Source organism: Geotrypetes seraphini, chromosome 6 (genome assembly GCF_902459505.1).
Source record: "Geotrypetes seraphini chromosome 6, aGeoSer1.1, whole genome shotgun sequence".
Taxonomy (NCBI): Eukaryota; Metazoa; Chordata; class Amphibia; order Gymnophiona; family Dermophiidae; genus Geotrypetes; species Geotrypetes seraphini.
In genome coordinates this window covers 259533942-259555181 of record NC_047089.1, presented here as the reverse complement: position 1 = coordinate 259555181, position 21240 = coordinate 259533942, and the positions used below count along the sequence as shown (strand labels likewise).

Sequence of the window (21240 nt, the reverse complement as noted above, 5' to 3'; positions counted from 1 at the left end):
TTTGAGATCCAGAGAGCATAGCCAGTCGTTCTGATCCAGAAGTGGATAAAGAAGGGCAAGGGAGAGCTTCCGGAATTTCTCTTTGACTAGAAATTTGTTGAAATCTCTGAGATCCAGAATGGGTCGTATACCTCCGGTCTTTTTCGGGATTAAAAAATACCGGGAGTAGAATCCTTGACTTTGCTGATTTAAAGGAACCTCTTCGATGGCATTGAGAAGGAAGACGGATTGAATCTCCTGAATGAGAGAAGACTGTATCGGGTCCGAAATAGACTCCCTTGGAGGATGATCTGTAGGTAGGGTATGAAAATGGAGAGCATACCCCTAACGAACGATGTCTAGAACCCAGAGATCTGTGGTGATGAGCTCCCAACGATTTACATAATGCTGAAGCCGCCCTCTGATCGGCTGAGGTAGTGGTTGGAGAATAGAAACTGGCTATGCTCCTGAGGAACATGCCATAAAGGCTGTGTGGGCTTTTGTTGAACAGCTTGTTGTTTAGGTTGCTGATGTGGTTGCTGCTTCTGCTTCCTAGGCCAAGAAGAAGCAGAAGGAGCAGGCTTAGCCGAAAACCTGCGCTGGTACGAAGAAGCTGGCTTGAAGGTACGGGACGGTTGAGGCTTCTTCTTTGGTTTAACCAAAGTATCCCATCTGGTCTCATGAGCGAATAGCGTTTGAGTAGTCATAGCCATTGATGGACCAAAAAGCTCATCTCCTAGACAGGGAGCATTAGCCAAGCGATCCTGGTGATTTACATCAAGTTCAGAAACACGAAGCCAGGCGAGGTTCCTCATGGCCACTAAAATGGCCTCTGGTCATGATGTAAGTTCAAAAGTATCATAAGTAGTGCGAATCATATATTTCTGCAATTCAAAAGTCGAAGCAACAAGTTGCTGGAATCTCGATTGCTTGCGAGATGGAATATACTTTTGAAAGGATGCAAGTTGTTTTACCAAATATTTCAGGTAAAATGGAAATGATAATTACCAGCTCTGTTGGCTAACATTGCATTCTGATAAAGATGCTTCCCAAACTTGTCCATTGCTCTACCTTCTCTGCCAGGAGGTTCAGATGCATAGACACTAGCCCCGACGATTTCTTTAGAGTGGATTCAACCGCTCAGACGAAGCGGAAAGTCTTTTGAGGCGATCGTTGAGGTGAATCTGAACCAGAAGAGTCCTCATCTGCAGTAGAAAGTGGTTCATGTTCTGGGTCTCCAAATAAATCCGAATGAGGACGGTGTGGAAGACTCAGTGTCAAAACCTCAAGATGCTTGGTCTTATGAGAGTGCCTCTGGTACCACACCAGAGTAACCTCTCTGGATGTTTGAGTCGAGGATGACTGGTGCCATGTCGATGGTCTCCGCACTGGTGGAGCATCAGAATGAGGTGCGGTCTGTGTTCTTTGTTGCTCAGACTGAACTGCCTGGATAGCCGGTTGTTGACGTGGCCTGGATAGCCGGTTGTTGACGTGGCCTGGTAGCCGGTTGTTGACGTGGCCTGGATAGCCGGTTGTTGACGTAGTCATAATTTGAGTCTGCACCAACATTTGAAAATGCTCACTCTATTCCTCCCGAAGCAAATTGTTAATCTTTTGCTTGAGGGAGAGCACCGATACCACAGGCTTTTTAGCCAGTACCATTAGTGCTGCACGCCGGTCCGGTGATGAGGAGGCCGATGTCGAGGCACTCATCGAAATCGGGGTTGGGCACTTATGGGATTTTTTCGAGGTCAGTATGACTCGACTCAATACCACTTTGACCCGAGTCCCAGATAGGGTAGGGGAAGGCTTCTTAGCCGGCTTACCCACTGAAGGTTGTGACACCAGAGATGTTTCTGCTGGTGTTGATGAGTGCAGTGTCGCCTTGATCAGTGCCGGTAGCAATGCCAGCTCCCCGAACAAACGTTGTTGAAGAATGCGGTTTTTCAAAGTCCTTTTTTGAAGTGATGAACAACAAGTACAGGATTCTGGACGGTGCTCGGGCCCTAAACACTGGAGACACCAACGCTGTGGTGTCACAATTACCGCACTTCTTAAATCCCATCTGCGGGCGTGACATTGACGGGAAGACTGCCTTGGCGAAATCAAAATCGGAGGCCAAGGTGGTACAACAGGCTCCGCTGGGCCAAAAACCTGTGAGGGATAAAAAAAAAAAAAAAAAGGTGTTTTTTTTAACCGAAGTAGCTCTAAGAAAAACAAAAGAAAAAAAACAACAACAAGAAAATGACTAAAAAGTCACTGATGCGAGAACGGGAAGGCAAAACAGTTTTCAATGGCCGATGAAATGCATCTTCTTAGCTCCGCGGAAATTAAGAAACTGGGGGACCACGTGCCTATGTCGGCGGGAAGGTATTCACGCATGTACAGTGCAGGCTGATCACAAACTTTCTAAAACTTGCAACATCTAAGATAAGTAAATCTGAAGATATATTGGAGATTATTCCAATCATTAAGGTTTTAAAGAAAGTTAAATCGAGAAAATTTTAAGAAGAATGAATAATAATAAAAATAAAGAAAAAGTATAAAATAGGAAGGAGGTTTTTCAGGATCAATGAGTGAAATGTGGAACCTCATCAGACTTGGCTGAAGTTTATTCCCTGTTACCAAGCAGGGTTTCTGTGATCCTTTTCCTCCATTATGTATATCTTATACTGTGATCAGTGGGATCTTTTTGTTAGTTTGGAGTATTCTTGGTCCCTCCTGGTGATTGACAAAGGGTACTGCCATCGCATTATCAGAGAAGATCCTGAATGCTTGGCCCTTAAGAGTCTTCTGCAATCGTATCAGAGCTAGTTAAATGGCTCTCAGCTCCAACCGGTTGATTTGACCATTTCCTCTGAGAGGGCTTCTAACACTCCTGGAACAGGATAACGATTGTAGTGGGCTCCCCAGCCCCAAAGGCTGGCAACCATCATCACCATGATCCAGGAGGCAATTCGCAGTGTTATGCACTTGCAGAGCGACTATGTGAGAAGCCACGAGTCTATGCTGGCCTGAGCTTCCAGAGTCCAACAAAGACAGATCTATAAGGCATCTTTGTGCAGAGCCCAGCGAGAGAGTAAAGCATGTTGAAAAGGACGCATGTGTGCCCTCACCCATGGAACCACATCCAACGTGGCAACCATGGACCAGAGGACTTTAAGATAGTCCCGTGCTGAAGGAGCCAACTGCTCCAGATTGGAAGAAATCTGAGCACACACTTTCTGCCTGCAGGTTTCTGTTAGATACTTAAAAATGCGGCCCATAACCCTGTCGAAAAGGACTCCCAGATATTCCAGCGATTGCGTGGGCGTGAGATTGCTCTTTCTGTAGTTCACAATCCATCCCAGGTCCTCCAGCACCTGATGCACCCACTCCACCATGCGCCATCCCTCAGACAATGAGGGGACTCTGATCAATCAGTTGTCTCTAAGTAAGGGTGAACCTGGAGACCCATTTTCCACAGGTAAACCGTTACAAGCGAATAAAGATACTTTCCTCAACTAAAACACCATAAAGCGCATTTGGCTTGTTTGCAAGAAACAAGACTTACTGATGAGGAATACAAAAAGTTGAGTAGAGGTTGGGTGAGTGATGTGTTGTATGCCGCTTCTCCAAACAAAAAGGCTGGTGTCACATTATTTGTCCATAAAGGATTGTAGAGTATAGTTTCTGCTATCTAGCGGGACCCTCAGGGTAGGTACCAATTGATTCAAGTCACTGTTCATGACACATTTACACTACTTATAGTGTATGGCCTAAATAGTTATTCCCATGATTTTTATAAAAGCTTACTACGCTTGGGCCTGAAGGACTCCTCCATGCCCTTAATAGTGACGGGAGATCTTAATCAGGTACTTAATCTCACCATAGATAGATCTAACTCTGATATACAGTACCAGCACACTGCTTTTTCTATGTATATCTTTGGGTCTGGTTGATCCGTGGAGACCCTTCATCCTACTGAACGTGATTACACCCACCAATCTTGCACACATGGTTCTTGCTCACGGCTAGATTATATCCTAGTCTCCGAATCATTATTCCCTAGTGTGGAATCTGCTAACATTGGCCCATTTGAGGTCTCGGACCATTGCCTGATTTGGTTGGAACTCTCATTGGGCAAGGTTCCGGGTACTTCTTTGCGGTAGCGTTTCCCTGCCTACTTGCATGGAGACCCTGATTTTCAGACCTACTTGCAGGCTAAATGGGAGGAATACTTGCAGTTTAATGGTCAACATCTAGTTGATCCTGGGTTTTTTTGAGATGCTGGAAAGGTAGTTCTTCGTGGGGCTTATGTTTCTGCCCGTAAGAAGCATATCTTGAAGGGCATCATTCACTTAGAATGACAATATATTGCATAAAAGGCCTGATATATGCAACACCCTTCTTCTCTTCTGCAGGAAGAACTCCATGCGGCTCAGGTAGCGCTCAATTCTTTACTACAAGAGCGTACTAAAAAATCCAAAACTTTCAATATTATTGCTATGGGAATAAGATGGAAAAAATGTTGGTGACCTTAACTAAGAATTGGTAGGGTAATCAGTAAACAATATATGATGCTTGAAAGGTGATTCTGGTACTCTGTATACTCGACAGGTGGACAATGCGGATGCCTTTTATCGTCATTTTTCCACCTTTTACTCAGGACCTGCCCCATATAAGGGCCCTGATGTATTAGATTACTGTACTTGGAAGACGCGGCATTGCCAAAATTTACAGAAGCTCAGCAACTGGCTTTAAATGGGCCAGACTAGGGGTAAGAGATCCAGCGGGTTATTAAACTTCTAAAATCATGCACTGCTCCTGAACTGGATGGTTTTCCCTCAGAATTCTATAAAATGCTATCTTTACAAGTGTGTGGTTCTTTGGCCGATTATCATGCTATGGCCTTGGACAAGGGGAACTTTCCTGCTTATGCTAATGATGCCACAATTACTTTGATTCCCAAACCCAACAAACCTCGGGACTCAGTGGACTCTTAGCACCCAATCTCTCTTATTAACGTGGATTTGAAGATCCTAGCACACCTGATGGCGGATCATTTGGCTTCCTTGTTGCTGTCCATCATATCTCCAGAACAGGTAGGATTTGTACAAAATAGACACTCAGTTTTAAATGTTTGGTGGGCTATTTTGGCGAAGGCTCACGTTCAGGCAACCCACACTCCAGGCCTTCTGGTGGGTGTGGACGCAGCTAAGGCATTTGATCAAGTCAATTGGCACTATTTATTCCAAACATTAGAGTATATGGGGTTGAAGGGCTGGTTTTTGCAATCTATTTGGACTTTGTACACAGCCCTTAGGGCCTCTAGTTTGGGGAATGGTGTCTCTACCCCTCATTTTTCCATAGGCCGTGTCAGGGGTGCCCTCTTTCCCCATTATTGTTTTTGTTGTACCTGAAACCACTTTTGCGCACCTTACAAAAGGATGATGAGTTGGAGGGCCTCCCGGAAGGGAATTCTCAGCTGCATATTTTAGCATTTGCAGATGATTTGCTACTTACGCTCTTTGATGCGAGCATTGGAACTTCTTGATGAGTTCCATATTTACTCAGGGTTAACTCTGCACAGACAAAAATCCTTAGTTCTTCCCTTGCAACCTGACGTTATGTTTAAATGAATTTTATTATTCCAGCAGTAAGAAGCAAATACAAACAGTAGTACCATTCAGGAAATAACATTTTCAACAATATAATCAGTTCCCCTCCCATCCCCCCCCTCCTCTCCCAAGAATCCATGGCCAGTCCAACAGCTGAGAGTGGGAATAAAATCTTAAAGATTCAAAAGTCTACTGCGAGCACGCGGTGTGAGGTCCTGCCAGAAGTGCTCCCACACCTGACAAAATTTGCGACCTGGGCCAAGAGTCAAGTCTCCCACCATGCGTCTCTCTAGTGTTGCGTGCACTATCATTAGGGATCTCCATTGTGTATAAGACGGGGGATCAGGGGAGAGCCAGTTGGTGAGGATGGCTTTATTTCCCATCAAAAGGGCTCTGGAGATAAATGCTGATATTCCCCTGGGTTTGGGCGAGGCTATATTATAAAATCCAAATAACGCCCTCGGTTGCGGAAGCCATTGCCTTCCCCAAAGCGATGTGGTATATAGGCCAAGATGTCTCCAAAACTGTTGGATTGCGGGGCAGGCCCAAAACATGTGACTCAAAGATGCATGAGCCTGATTGCATTTCGGGCAAGAATGCGACGCAGTAATCCCCATCCGGGCTGCACGTTCCGGTGGAATGTAAAGTCTAAAAACAATTTTCAATTGCATTTCCCAGTGAGTAATATTGGGTGACACCTTCTGAATGTTCTTCAGGACCCGTTGTAACTGTTGAGCAGTCAACTGGCAATGCAAGTCCTCAGCCCACGCTGTCGCTAATATATCCAGATTCGTACTTGGTTGGCAATCCCGGATCCCCACAATATGAAATCGTAGAGGAATCCTCTGTTGGGCTGAAAGGCTGAAGAGTTCCGAAAGCGCCTCCCTGCAGACTTCAGTAAGGGCAGCCACTGGGAGGGACTGAACATAGTGACGGATCTGGTAATAGGCGAAGAGATCATTAGCCTGTAGGTCAAAAGTTCGTTGCAGCTCGGCAAATGTGGCCAGGCTCCCCTCCTCCGAAAACAGGTGAAAAAGATATTGTAGACCTTGTGCTTGCCACCTAAGAAAGGTGGCATTTTGCATGCCCTGCTGGAAAGCTCCATTGCCCTGTATAGGCAAATATAAAGACACCCTACAAGACAATTTGGCTGTTTTACAGACCCATCTCCATGTCCTTCTGGCCGACGTAAAAATGGTGTAGTGAGACACCAAAGGATGCATCCTCGGATCCACCACATGTAGAAAATAGCTCACATGGAACGGAGCCAGCAAAGATAACTCCAGTGGTGTAGTAGAAAAATCAGATGTTCCTCAAACCAATCATTAATATGTCTCATCTGACAAGCCATAGCATACCAACGTACATTTAATAAACCATAGCCCCCCCCCTATCCCTGGGCAGACACATCTGTAGCAAGGGCATACGTGGTCGCTGACGTCGGGAAGACTTCCGTTCGGCTCTGTGCTGCAAGCAGAGCAGGTAGGGAGAAGAGCCGCGCGACTGAGTACATCCAGCCCCGCAGGAACCCCGCGACCCTCGGAGGCGTCCCCATGGGATCCCTGCGACCATAGGAGGCGTCCCCACGGGATTCCCACGACCCTAGGGGGCGTCCCCACGGGATCCCCGTGACCCGAAGGGGGAACCCGCGGGATGCCCGCGGGATTCCCATCGTCCCTGTTCCCATGCAGCTCTCTAACACAGACAAGAGGACATGGACTGAAGCTGGGGAGGGACAAGTTCAGGACAAATATCGGAAAGTTCTGCTTCACGTAGCAAGTGGTGGACACCTGGAATGCTCTCCCAGGGGAGGTTATTGTGTAATCCACCATCCTAGGATTCAAAAGCAAACTAGATGCACATCTCCTTAGGAGAGGCATAGAGGGATATGGATGACTAAAATTACACCTGGCTGGGCCTCCGCGTGTGTGGATCTCCGGACTTGATGGACCAAAGGTCTGATCCGGAGATGGCGGTTCTTATGTTCTTATTAGTCAAATATGGATTTGTTCATAAGGCCATTCTCAGGGTATTAAAGCAATTTTATAATGTTGGCAGACATCACAGGTGCTCACATTCGAACATTGAAGGATTTTGATGATTCAACAGGTTGGACTTATTGTCAAGTTATAAGGCACATGGACTGTAGACATGGCACCTTATTTATTCAATGTTGGTTAACATTTTTTAATACTTTGACTCATTGGGCCCGCAGTAAATTACTGACTTACGTGCTATTGCGGGTCTTATTCTGACATGTTATACTGCTATTCCAGAGGTGGGTGGGGGAGGGAACTGTGGATCATTTTGATTATTTTGTATATGCTGTTTATCTATGTTTGAAAATTAATAAAAAATTATTGAAAAAATCCACAAAATTATGCAATTCAAGACTTTACATTACATTAGTGACTTCTATTCCGCCTGCAGTTCTAAGCGGATTACATTAGAAGATGGCTGGACATTTCCAGGAGATTACAAAATGGGTTGGATGCATACTAGAGGCTTTGAGGAGTAATTGAGGAAAGATAGCAAAAGGGGAGGGAGACACAGGAGAGATTGCGGGGAGGGAAGGAGAGCTCTAAAGATAAAGAGAGTTAAGAGGACTCTAAAGGTTTTTTGAATAGCACAGTTTTGAGATCTTTTTGAAATGATTTAAAGTCTCTTGTTGCTGTCAGCAGGTTGGAGATAGAGAGGTCCAGTTTCGCTGCCTTCGTCGCTAGGAGGGCGTCATACATCTTCTTGCGCTGAGTTCTCTTGAGTGGTGAGTAGGAGAATGGGGTCTGGGTTCTCTGTAGTCTGGATGTGAGGTTTTGGTTTAGGCGGTTGTGTAGGTAGATAGGTGCAATTCCGTTTATTGCTTTGAATAGTAGACAGTAGAATTTAAATTGAACTCGAGCTCTTATTGGTAGCCAGTGAGAGTCTAGGTAGGCATTGGTGATATGGTCAAATTTTCCGAGTGAGTAGATCAGTCTGAGGGCAGTATTTTGAATGGTCTGTAGTTTTTTATCAGGTTTGTGGGGCATGGTAGGTAGAGGATATTGCAGTAGTCCAATAGTCCCAAGACAAGGGATTGGACTATGATCCTGTATTGCTCTTTGTCGAAGAATTTTCTTATTTTTCGTAGGTTGCGCATGGTGAAAAATGCTTTTTTGGTAGTTATGTTGATTTGGTCCTGCATTGTGCAGCATCTATCTATCGATACTCCAAGGATTTTTAAAGAAGATTGTATGGGGTATTTGGTGACATTTAATTCTAATTCTGTTTTGATGGGGTTTTGTCTTTTTCAAGAAGTAGAAATTTTGTTTTGACCGAGTTTAGCTTTAGTTTGTGGTCTAACATCCATTTTTCTGCTTCCAGTGTTGTTTTCAGGTTGCCTGTTGAGGTGGGGTCTTGGGTGTCGAAGGGGAGGAGTATGGTTGTGTCATCTGCGTAGCTGAATGATGTAATGTTTAGAGTATCTAGAGTGGTAACGAGGGAGGATATGAAGAGGTTGAAGAACATGGGTGACAATGGGGAGCCCTGTGGTACTCCAGAGGGGTTAGACCAGGGGTCTGATTTTAGATCATTTGATTTTACTCTGTATGATCTTGTTTTGAGGAATACTTGGAACCAGTTGTATACTCCGCCTGAGATCCCTATAGCGTCTAGTATTTGAAGTATTATGGTATGATCTACCAGGTCAAATGCAGCAGAGAGATCGAGTTGGATTATCAACATCCTTCTTCCTTTGCTAAGATGCTGTCTGGCTGTATCTAGTAGAGTTGCCAGTAGTGTCTCTGTGCTATGGTTGGTTCTGAATCCTGACTGAGATGGATGAAGTAAGTTACTTCTTTGCATATTTAACATTCAAACTTACATCAGATACAGCAGAACTTACTGGCATAGATCAGAATCCCATTCCAAAGTGTGAATGTTAAAAAGCATTGTTCTACTGGCATTGGTCACATCTGTACAATGAACACCTCCATTCTTCCCACCTGTTATGCTCTGTAAGAAACAAAGATAAAACAAGAAATACTAGCTATTTGCCACACATCGAACTTTGATGAAAAACAATAAAATGTTCCTGTTACCAACTAAACTTCTTAAGGCATAAAGTATAGTAGAATGCTGATTATCCAGAGTAATCTTGGCAGCGGGTAGTCCGGATGAAGGGAAATCTGGATGATTGGACATACTGTACCTTTAATAACAAAGCACACATTCTAAGCGTTTCATGTTGAACATTATTTTTTCAACAAGAAAGGGGAAAAAATACCAAACTGCAGTAAGAACATAAAAACACAAGAATTGCCATACTGGGACATCAAGCCCAGTATCCTGTTTCCAACAATGGCCAACCCTAGTTAGATTCCAAGTAGTAAGACAGATTTTATTATGCTTATCTTAGGAATAAACAGTGGATTTCCCCAACCCATCTCAATAATGGCCTATGCATTTCTCTTTTAGGAAATACCCAAACCTTTTTTAAACTCTAACCCCTTAAGATCTCTAGCCACTTTATCCTTTCATACAGAAATTGTTCCATCCCTTTTATCATTTTTGTTGCCCTTCTCTGTACCTTTTCTAATTCTGCTATACCTTTTTTAGAGAGATGGTGATCAGAATTGCATATAGTATTTGAGGTGTGGCTGTCCATAGAATGATACAAAGGAATTATAACATTTTCAGAGCACATATTCTGAGCATTGCTTGTTGAACATTATTTTTTATTTTCAACAATAAAGGTGAAAAATACCAAACTACAGTATAGTACTATATTTATAGTACATATATAGTACTGTATTTCTATTTTAAAAAAACAGCACACCTGAATCTGGGCACCCTCATATTTGTAAGGCTTTTTGTTTTTTTGGGGGGGGTCAAATCTGATAATAGGAGAGATTGTGGAGGTGCAGATTGGGGATGCAGAACTCAAGGTGAAAGGAGTTAGGAGTTGAAAGCACTCTCAAAGAGGTGAGCTTTTAACTGGGCCTTGAAAAATGCCAGAGATGGAGCCTGCCATAGGGATTCAGGCAGCTTGTTCCTGAGATGACATACCCAGTTCCCGAAGAATGTTCAAGAAGCGCAATTTCAAACTTCTACGACTGTTCCCTGTTTCAATTGATAATATATCACAGTCTTATCTTTAATCAGGACTAGTCAGCACGGCTTCAGCAAAGGACAATCTTGCTTGACGAACTTGCTGCTGTTCTTCGAGGGGGTAAACAAGCAGATAGACAAGGGTGACCCGGTCGACATTGTATATCTGGATTTTCAAAAGGCGTTCAACAAGGTTCCGCACGAACGACTACTTCGAAAAATTGAGAGCCATGGAATAGAGGGTGAAATACTCATGTGAATTAAAAACTAGCTAGCAGATAGGAAACAGAGAGTGGTGGTAAGTGGCCAATACTCGGACTGGAAGAATGTCACCAGTGGGGTGCCACAGGGCTCGGTACTTGGACCTGTGCTCTTCAATATATTCATAAACGATCTGGAAATGGGTACGACGAGTGAGGTGATCAAATTTGCAGACGATACGAAGTTATACTGAGTAGTGAAGACGCAGGTGGATTGTGAAGATCTGCAATGTGACATAACCACGCTCGATTAATGGGCAGCGACATGGCAAATGAGGTTCAACGTGGATAAGTGTAAGGTAATGTATGTTGGTATAAAAAATCCCACACACGAATACAAGATGTCTGGGGCAGTACTAGGAGAGACCCCCCAGGAAAGAGACCTGGAAGTACTGGTCGACATGTCAATGAAGCCGTCTGCACAATGCGCAGCGGAAGCGAAAAGGGCGAACAGAATGCTAGGAATGATTAAGAAGGGGATCACGAACAGATCGGAGAGGGTTATCATGCCGCTGTACTGGGCTATGGTACGCCCTCACCTGGAATACTGCGTCCAGCACTGGTCGCCATACATGAAGAAGGACATGGTACTACTCGAAAGTGTCCAGAGAAGAACGACTAAAATGGTTAAGGGGTTGGAGGAGTTGCCGTACAGTGAGAGATTAGAGAAGCTGGGCCTGTTCTCCCTTGAAAAGAGGAGATTGAGAAGAGATATGATTGAAGCATTCAAGATAATGAAGAGAACAGACTTAGTGGATAAAAACAGGTTGTTCACCCTCTCCAAGGTAGAGAGAACGAGAGGGCACTCTCTGAAGTTAAAAGGGGATAGATTCCGTACCAACGTAAAGAAGTTCTTCTTCACCCAGAGAGTGGTGGAGAACTGGAATGCTCTCCCGGAGTCTATTATAAGGGAAAATACGGAGTCTGTTATAAGGGAAAACATGCTCCAGGGATTCAAGACAAGGTTGGACAAGTTCCTGCTGAACTGGAACGAACGCAGGTAGGGCTGGTCTCGATTAGGGCACAGGTCTTCGACCTGGGGGCCGCCGCGTGAGCGGACTGCTGGGCGTGATGGACCACTGTTCTACTTGAACCTTTTTTACTTTTTCTAAATTTCGTTCCACAGGTGTTAACTTCCCTCTAACATCAATCAATGAATCATAGTAATTTTTTATTGAGGAAACTCCTTTACAGAAGTATTAAGTAAATCATTAATCTTCACCAAAGCTGACCACATAGCATCCAGGGATATTACTGGAGGTGTAGACAAAACTGAAGCAGATGCCAATGGGGTTACTAGCTCCCAGGAGTTAACTGAATCCAGCATACTCATGACCACCTCTCCTTTAGCATTCTCATGCTGATCCGAAGCACCTAGAACTTCTACAAAGCTTTTGTTTGTGTCGTTTTCATGTGCTGGAATCCCAGGTTTGATTTGTGTATGACTGCTACACCCCCTCCTCTCTTATTCTATTTTAGAGCATGATGTGGTAGTCTGGTGGGTACGCTTCGCTTGTGATGACCCCACTGTTGTCTGTAAGCCAGGATTCTGTTATCATTAGGAAGTCCAATGTGTGTTCTTCCATTAGTTCTGCAATCTGAATCCTCTTCTTCTTCACTGATCTTGTGTTTAATAGGCTTCCTCTCCATGGTGTGTTTTTCTTTTGCGCTTCCTGAACGGTGTGAATTTGTTGTCTGGTTTTCCTTTTTGTGTTTCTGTGTTGTGTGCCCTCTCCCTGTTGGTGTTGATCCTTTACCAAAACACATAGAAACATAGAAATAGACGGCAGATAAGGGCCCACGGCCCATCTAGTCTGCCCACCTTAATGTCCCTCCCCTACCTTTGCTCTGTGAATAGATCCCATGTGCCGATCCCATTTGGCCTTAAAATCAGGCACGCTGCTGGCCTCAATCACCTGTAGTGGAAGACTATTCCAGCGAACAACCACTCTTTCAGTGAAAAAGAATTTCCTGGTGTCACCTCGTAGTTTCCCGCCCCTGATTTTCAACTGATGCCCTCTTGTTGTCGTGGGACCCTTGAAAAAGAAGATATCTTCCTCCGCCTCGATGCGGCCCGTAAGATACTTGAACGTCTCGATCATGTCCCCCCTCTCTCTGCGCTCCTCGAGCGAGTATAGCTGTAATTTGTCAAGCCGTTTTTCGTATGGTAGATCCTTGAGTCCCGAGATCATCCGGGTGGCCATTCTTTGCACCGACTCCAGTCTCAGCACATCCTTGCGATAATGCGGCCTCCAGAATTGCACACAGTATTCCAGGTGGGGCCTCACCATGGATCTATACAATGGCATAATGACTTCCGCCTTACGACTGACGAAACCCCTTCGTATGCAGCCCATGATTTGTCTTGCCTTGGACGAAGCCTGCTCCACTTGATTGGCAGACTTCATGTGCTCACTGACGGTTACCCCCAAGTCTCGTTCTGCTACTGTTTTTGCTAGGATCTCGCCATTAAGGGTATAAGACTTGCATGGATTCTGGCTGCCCAGGTGCATAACTTTGCATTTTTTGGCATTGAAGTTGAGTTGCCATGTCCTAGACCATCGCTCCAGTAGGAGTAGGTCGTGCATCATGTTGTCGGGCATTGAATCTTCGTCTGTTGTGCATTTGCCCACTACATTACTCAGTTTGGCGTCATCGGTGAATAATGTTATTTTACCTCGAAGCCCTTCTGCCAAGTCTCTTATAAAGATGTTGAATAGGATTGGGCCCAAGACTGAGCCCTGTGGTACTCCACTAATCACCTCCGTCATTTCGGAGGGGGTGCCGTTCACCACCACCCTTTGGAGCCTACCTCCAAGCCAGCTCCCAACCCATTTCGTCAATGTGTCACCTAATCCTATAGAACTCATCTTGCTCAGTAACCTGCGGTGTGGTACGCTATCGAATGCTTTGCTAAAGTCCAGGTACACGATGTCCAGGGACTCCCCAATATCCAGCTTCCCCGTTACCCAGTCAAAGAAGCTGATCAGGTTGGATTGGCAGGATCTCCCCTTAGTAAATCCATGTTGTCGGGGATCCCGTAGATTCTCCTCATCCAGGATCTTATCTAATTGGTGTTTGATTAGAGTTTCCATTAGTTTGCTCACTATCGATGTTAGACTCACTGGTCTGTAGTTTGCTGTCTCCATCTTTGAGCCTTTCTTGTGGAGTGGAATGACATATTGTTTGTTTGGAAGTGTTGTTCTTTCTTATCTGAGTCCTGTCTCTCTGTTGTACTCAAGTTTCAAGTTTATTTAAAATTCCTTATACTGCCTAATCAAACCTTCTAGGCGGTGTACAAAAATGTTAAAACCGTCTATTAACTAAAATACAGTTTAAAAATACACAACAACACTAGGCTAACTTTAAAAGACTAGAAAAAAAAATTAACAGAGACAAGAGGGAAAGAAGGGTTAGAACTACAATATGTAAAGAAAAAGAAAACATGTAGTAGAAAAAAACAATAGGGAGGGGAGCAGATATTAAGAATCCTTCTAGGTACTATGTCATCCTTAAAAGGACAGTTAGGTTTCAAAAGCCTCAAGGAAGATAAATGTCTTTAATTTCGACTTAAAGTCTGTTAGTGTAAGCTTTTCGTGTAGTTTGGAATACTGTTCCAAAGAGAGGGGGCGCTAACAGAAAAAATTGTAGACCTTAATATATTTATATGTTTCAGTGATGGGAAAGTAAGAAGGTTTTGATAGCTTGAATGGGTATACATTTAGGTTAAATTAGCATATTTACTATGGAGGAGTAATAGACCCTGATCAATTTTCAGAGGGTTGTGTTCGTGAGGAGCTAGCTAAAATAAAGGTAGACAAAGCAATGGGGCCTGATGGTATACATCCGAGGGTGCTGAAGGAACTTAGGGAAGTTCTGGTAGCTCCGTTGACTGACCTTTTCAACGAGTCTCTAGAGTTGGGAGTGGTACTGGAGAACTGGAGAAGGGCGGATGTGGTCCTTCTCTACAAAAGTGGAAGTAAGGAAGAAGTAGGGAATTACAGGCCGGTATGTGTGACTTCTGTGGTAAGCAAACTAATAGAAACGCTTTTAAAACAGAGACTGGTCAAGTTTCTGTAATCCTGTGGATTACAGGACCAGAGGCAACATAGATTCACTAGAGATAGGTCTTGTCAGACAAATCTGATCAATTTCTTTCACTGGGTGACCAGAGAATTAGATAGAGGATGTATGCTAGATATGGTGTATTTAGATTTTAGCAAAGCTTTTGACAGTGTTTCACACAGATATCTAACAAATAAACTGAGTGCCCTTGGGATGGGTCAGGAACTGGTTGAGTGGAAGGCAACAGAGGGTAGTGATTAATGAAGATCGCTCTAAGGAAAGGGATGTTACCAGTGATGTGCCTCAAGGTTCTGTTCTTGGGCCTGTTCTTGTTAACATTTTTATAAAAGATATTGCTGCAGGGCTGTCGGGTAAGATTTGCCTCTTTGCGGATGATACCAAAATCTGCAATAGAGTAGACATGCTGGAAGGTGTGAACGACATGAAGATGCTGGATGGTGTGAACGACATGAAGAAAGACCTGATGAAGATTGAAGAATGGTCTGAAATTTGGCAGCTAAAATTTAATGCTAAGAAATGCAAGGTCATGCATTTGGGCTGCAAAAATCAGAGGGAACGGTACAGTTTAGGGAGTGAAGAACTTATGTGCATGACGGAAGAGCGGGGCTTGCAGGGCAGGATTAATTCTTTGAGGGCCCCTAGGCACACAAGTACACTGGGCCTCCTAGCCGTGCCCCACCCCGCCCCATTTATTTACCTGTTTTATTTACTTTTTTATTTCCACTTGTATTTCTTTTTTCTTTTATTATAAAATTCAAAACAAACAATAAAGTTTACCATACCAGTGTCAGCAGTGTTCTCCCCAGCGCTTTTCAGCTGGGCGCTCCGCCCAGCAAATTTAGATTACCGCCCGGCTGTCATCTGCCGAATCCTGCTGCCACCACTGCTTAACGCGCAGCCTGATGAGCCGCCGAAAGACTCCCGCCGGACTTTAAACAAAACAAAACCCAGCAAGCGACTCGAACCCGGCTTCCCTCTGAAACCGAAAGTTACGTCGGGGGGGGGGGGGGGGTAGGGAAGAGAAGCCGGCATGGACCATTAGAGCCCCGGAGCATGCGGGAGATAAGCCAGCCACGGAGGGAAGCTTACTTGCTCTTGCTTACTTCGGGCCTTTCTCGCTGCCGGGTCCTGCCTACTTTCTGTTTCCGCGAAGGCAGGACCCGGCAACGAGAAAGGCCCGAAGTAAGCAAGAGCAGCAAGTTGTAAGCTTCCCTCTGTTGCTGACCTTTGGGAGATAGGTCAGCAACGAAGGGAAACTTGCAACTTGCCTTTGTCTGTAGCGAATCTGCCGGGTGTGTGAGACGGTGGGGGGGGGGTGTGAATGGGAGGAGAAATGCTGCTGTACCCAATTAGAGGGGGAGGGGGAAGAGAAATGCTGGTGCTTCTGCTGTACCCAATTGGGGGTGGGTTAAGAGAAATGCTGATGACGCTGCTGCTGTACCCAATAGGGGGAGGGGGAAGAGTCATGCTGCTGCACACAATTAGGGGGGAGGGTGAAGAGAAATGCTGCTTCTGCTGTACCAAATTGGGGGGAGGAAAGAGAAATGCTGATGATACTGCTGTACCCAATGGGGGGAGGGGAAGAGAAATGCTGCTGCACCCAATTGGGAAGAGAGAGGGAAGGAGGGAGAAGGAAGATCAGGAAAAGGAGGAAAGAGATGCAAAGACCATGGGAGGGAGGGAAAGGAGATACCATACCATGGAGTGGAAGAGAGAGATGTCATAGCATATGGGGGGGGAAGCAGGGCCGGATTAAAGGATAGGCCCAGTAGACACAGGCCTAGGGCCTGAAATGGTCAGGGGGGGCCCGCCAGTGCTGTGCTTTGGGGACTCACCCTTGCTGTATTCGTTGGCAGCAGCAGCCTCATCATCATCCCGGGCGCACCCCCAAACCCGATCCGACCCTCCTATCTCTCCCTCCTTCCCTCATCAGTGACGTGCCAGAGGGAATCACGGCAGGAGAAAGCCCTGAAGCAGCCTGCTTAGAGTAGAGCAGTACTGTTTAGAGTCTCATGATGGGAGGGAGGGAGAGATAGGAGGGTCGTGGGGGGGGGGGAGTAGCAGTCTGCCCCGGGTGCTCGGCCTGGTGTCATGAACTTCGGCTTGCAACAGCATTTACAATTCACTGCTGTTGCCAGCTTCAGGCCTTCCTCTCTGCTGGGTCCTGCCTACTTCTGTTTCTATGAAGGCAGGACCCGACAGAGAAGAAGGCCCGAAGCTGGCAACAGTAGCGAATTGTGAATGCTGCTGCCTGAAGAAGTTCATGACGCCAGGCCTTGGGTGACAGAAGGAGGAAAGGGAGCAGAGGGGGAGATACTTGCTGCACCCAACTGGAGGGAGAAAGAAGATGAGGGAGGGAATGAAACGAGATGCCAGGGATTGGAGGGAAGGAGGAAAGTATGCCAGACCAAGGGAAAAGGAAGGGGGAAAGGAAAGAGAAGATGTCAGAGCATGGAGGAGGAGGGAGAGATGGAAGAAAAGGAAAGAAGTGAAATGACAGAGAATCAGGGAAGGGAAGATACCAGACTGTGGGGTGTGAAGGAAAGAAAGGAGAAGAGAGAGTTTCCAGAACATAGGGGACGGGATGTTGATAGAGAAAAATGGAGAGGTGGCAGAGCTGAAATCAATCATGTACAAAGGAGAAGAGAAGGAGCATAAAAAGAGGGAAGATGCCATATGGAACGGGGAGAGGGCGGACAGTGGATGGAAGGGGCTGATGCTGTATGGAAGACAGAGCGGATAGATGCTGGCTAGAAAGAAGAGTGAAGACAAGATGATTAAAGCAGAAACAACAAAAGGTAGAAAAAAATTTTTTTTTGTTGCTTTACGTAAAATCAAGTAGTATTTTATCTATTGATTAAAGTTTATAAATAGGAAATGGAAAGGCAGTTTTTTGGGGACTAAACCCCTTTCCTCAGGTCAGGACAGGATACCATAACAGCAGGGGTGCACAAATGGTCAAGCACGATCAACCAGTAGATCGCAAAGGCAATGCGAGTCGATCGCGTTGCCTTGGCAATCCTTTTCTTCCTGCCTCCCTGAGCCAGGCCAGGCGCGTACAAGCGCCGGACTCACAAGACTTCACCTCCGACGTCAATTCTGACGTCAGAGAGGAAGTTCTGGGCCAGCCAATCGCTGCCTGGCTGGCCTGGAACTTCCTCTCTGACATAAGAATTGACATCGGATGTGAAGTCTTGTGAGTCCGGCGCTTGTACATTCCTGGTCTGGCTCGTGGAAGCAGGGAGAAATCGGCATGGTGGCTTAGGGGGGTAGGGAAAGAATCGGGGAAGTGGAGAAATTGGCGCGATGGCTTGGGGGGCAGGGGGAGGGAGAAAGAAAGAGAGACAGAAAGAAAAAGGGAGGGGCAGAAAGAAAAAAAATATTTGATTTATAGTCAGAAGAAGGAAGTGCAAACAGAGACTCATGAAATCACCAGACAAAAAGGTAGGAAAAATGATTTTATTTTCAGTTTAGTGTTCAAAATGTGTCTGTTTTAAGAATTTATATCTGCGGTCTATATTTTGCACTATGGCCCCCTTTTACTAAACTGTAATAGCGGTTTTTAGCGCAGGGAGCCTATGAGTATCGAGAGCAGCGCAGGGCATTCAGTGCATCTCCCTGCTCTAAAAACCAGTATTGCGATTTAGTAAAAAGGGAGGGGGTATATTTGTCTATTTTTGTATAGTTGTTCCTGAGGTGACATTGCCTTGACCTCTTTGAAAACCTGCGGAATATAAATGATAATTAACATTTTCTCTGCGTACATTGTGCTTTTTTTTCTTTTTTAATTTTATTGTTGGTAGATCATTTTGACTTGGCCATTTTAAAAGTAGCTCGCAAGCCCAAAAAGTGTCGGCACCCCTGCTGTAGAGCCATTTCTTGTATGACTAGATGAGCTATATTTATCTTTTTTTTAAGTTGTTTAAATTCATGCAGAAATAAATGGCTAGATTGAACCTAATGACTTCATTAATGCCTTTTCCTTTTTTAAACCTCTATACCATTTGAAAGAGGGCAAATACTTCTTAAATTTAGTAAAAATATTCTGGCACAAGTATCAAACCTTAAAAAAGGAAGTCATATTGAGCATTGGAAAATAATAATAATAATTAACTAATAAAAATAGTATACATTTAGGGCTCCTTTTACTAAGTTACGATAGTGGTTTTAGTGTGCGCTTAGCGCATGGAGGAATTGCCATACGCGCTAGATGCTAACGCCAGAATTGAGTTGGCGCTAGTTTTCCCACGTAGCGCAGGGGTTTGCGCGCGCTAAAATGCTAGCGCACCTTAGTAAAAGAGGGGGTTAATTTTCCCCAACACCAAATTTCCCCATCCCACCCCACCCAGCTACTTTTTCATGCCACCCGGCTGGAAAAAATTTCTGGGGAGAACACTGGTCAGTGTACAGTTTTAGTTCTATGCAAGCCCCAAACATCTTTGAACAAATCCCCCCTTCCTTCGGCCCCAGCACTGTTGCCGCTGGCCGCCGAGCCCTCGTTGTCTCTAAGGGGAGAGGAGCGTGGGAGCACAGCTCCGCCCCCCTCCCGAACCTGCAAAGGATCGCTGACCTTAAAACAGGTCGCACTGACGGAGCCCAGCCATTTTCTTCGGCCCCAGCACTGTTGCCGCTGGCCGCCGAGCCTTCGTAATCTCTAAGGGGAGAGGAGCATGGGAGAGGAGCGTGGGAGCACTGCTCCGCCCCCTCCCAAACCTGCAAAGGATCGCCGACCTTAAAATAGGTCGCACCGATGGAGCCCAGCCATTTTCTTCGGCCCCAGCACTGTTGCCGCTGGCCGCCGAGCCCTCGTTGTCTCTAAGGGGAGAGGAGCGTGGGAGCACTGCTCCGCCCCCCTCCCGAACCTGCAAAGGATCGCCTACCTTAAAACAGGTCGCACCGACGGAACCCAGCCATTTTCTTCGGCCCCAGCACTGTTGCCGCTGGCCGCCGAGCCCTCATCGTCTCTAAGGGGAGAGGAGCGTGGGAGCACTGCTCCGCCCCCTCCCGAACCTGCAAAGGATCGCCGACCTTAAAACAGGTCGCACCGACGGAGCCCAGCCATTTTCTTCGGCCCCAGCACTGTTGCCGCTGGCCACCGAGCCCTCGTCGTCTCTAAGGGGAGAGGAGCGTGGGAGCACTGCTCCGCTCCCCTCCCGAACCTGCAAAGGATCACCGACCTTAAAAAAGGTTGCACCGACGGCGTGCCGCCGTGCAGCATGCCGACAAAGGCGCACAACAAAATCGCGTGCACCTTAGTATGCGCCTTTGCGAAGCGCCTGGGCGAGGTGCCTACTTGGTAGCACTAGGCCCACAGTCAGGAACCTCATATCCAAACCCCTTATCCTTGAATGCAGCAGCAGTGACCAACTTCCACGGTAGGTCCAGACCACTCAACCTGGCCTAGCCACAACCTATCCACCCTCCGGAACCAGTCCTCTCCGAACAATCCAGCGAAAGACTGGTCACCCTGAACCACGGATCCAAACCAAACAGACTTACCTGACAAATTTCTGCATAAGCTGAAGAGACCTCCAACAGAACAGAGATCTGCACCACAGAACAGACATCTGCACTATAGAACAGACATCTGCACTACTGATTCTGTCCCAGAACTCCAACCTGATAAGTATTATAAAAACCAATAACTATCACCGCATAGCTGTACAAAATACTGTAAAAGCCGCAATCACTAAATTAGCAGCACATGATCACACTACATCGGTAACCAACGTAATACGAAACCTGTAATATACTGCAGCAGCAGGCAGCTTCGTAAATCATTACAAATCGTTGTAGCCTTGTAATTTCACTTCAGCCTTGCTAACCTATGCTATAGTCGGTAGCCTAGCAAATGTATAGCCTGCAACTGTGTAACAACCAGCAACCTGCAATTGTATAATCAGCATGTAACACTCCTTAGCCTCTGTACCATTCTTTAGCAATTGTGTAACAGCATGTAACATCCTCGTAATTGTGTAACAGCATGTAACATCCTCATAATAGCATGTAATAGCATTGTGTAACAGCATGTAACATCCTCGTAATAGCACGTAATAGCATGTACCAGCATGTAACATCCTCGTAATAGCACGTAATAGCATGTACAAGCATATAACACCTCTGTAACATTATTCAACCTTACAATCCCTTAGTAGTTTGAAACCTTGCTCAACACTACAGCAGCCGATTACCTCTCACCACACCGGCCAAACCAGCAACCAGCCAGCCAG

At 45.7% G+C, this 21240-nt stretch overlaps 1 protein-coding gene across 6 annotated transcripts in view; it reads right to left on the bottom strand.

Moving 5' to 3' along the window:
* GK (glycerol kinase) overlaps positions 1–21240 on the bottom strand; it is a 445878-nt gene that overhangs the window by 262404 nt on the left and 162234 nt on the right. For all 6 annotated transcript variants that reach the window (XM_033948781.1, XM_033948778.1, XM_033948783.1 and 3 more), the window contains one exon: positions 9460–9569. In XM_033948781.1, coding sequence (XP_033804672.1) covers positions 9460–9569 — 110 coding nt within the window. The remainder of the gene's footprint in view (positions 1–9459; positions 9570–21240) is intronic.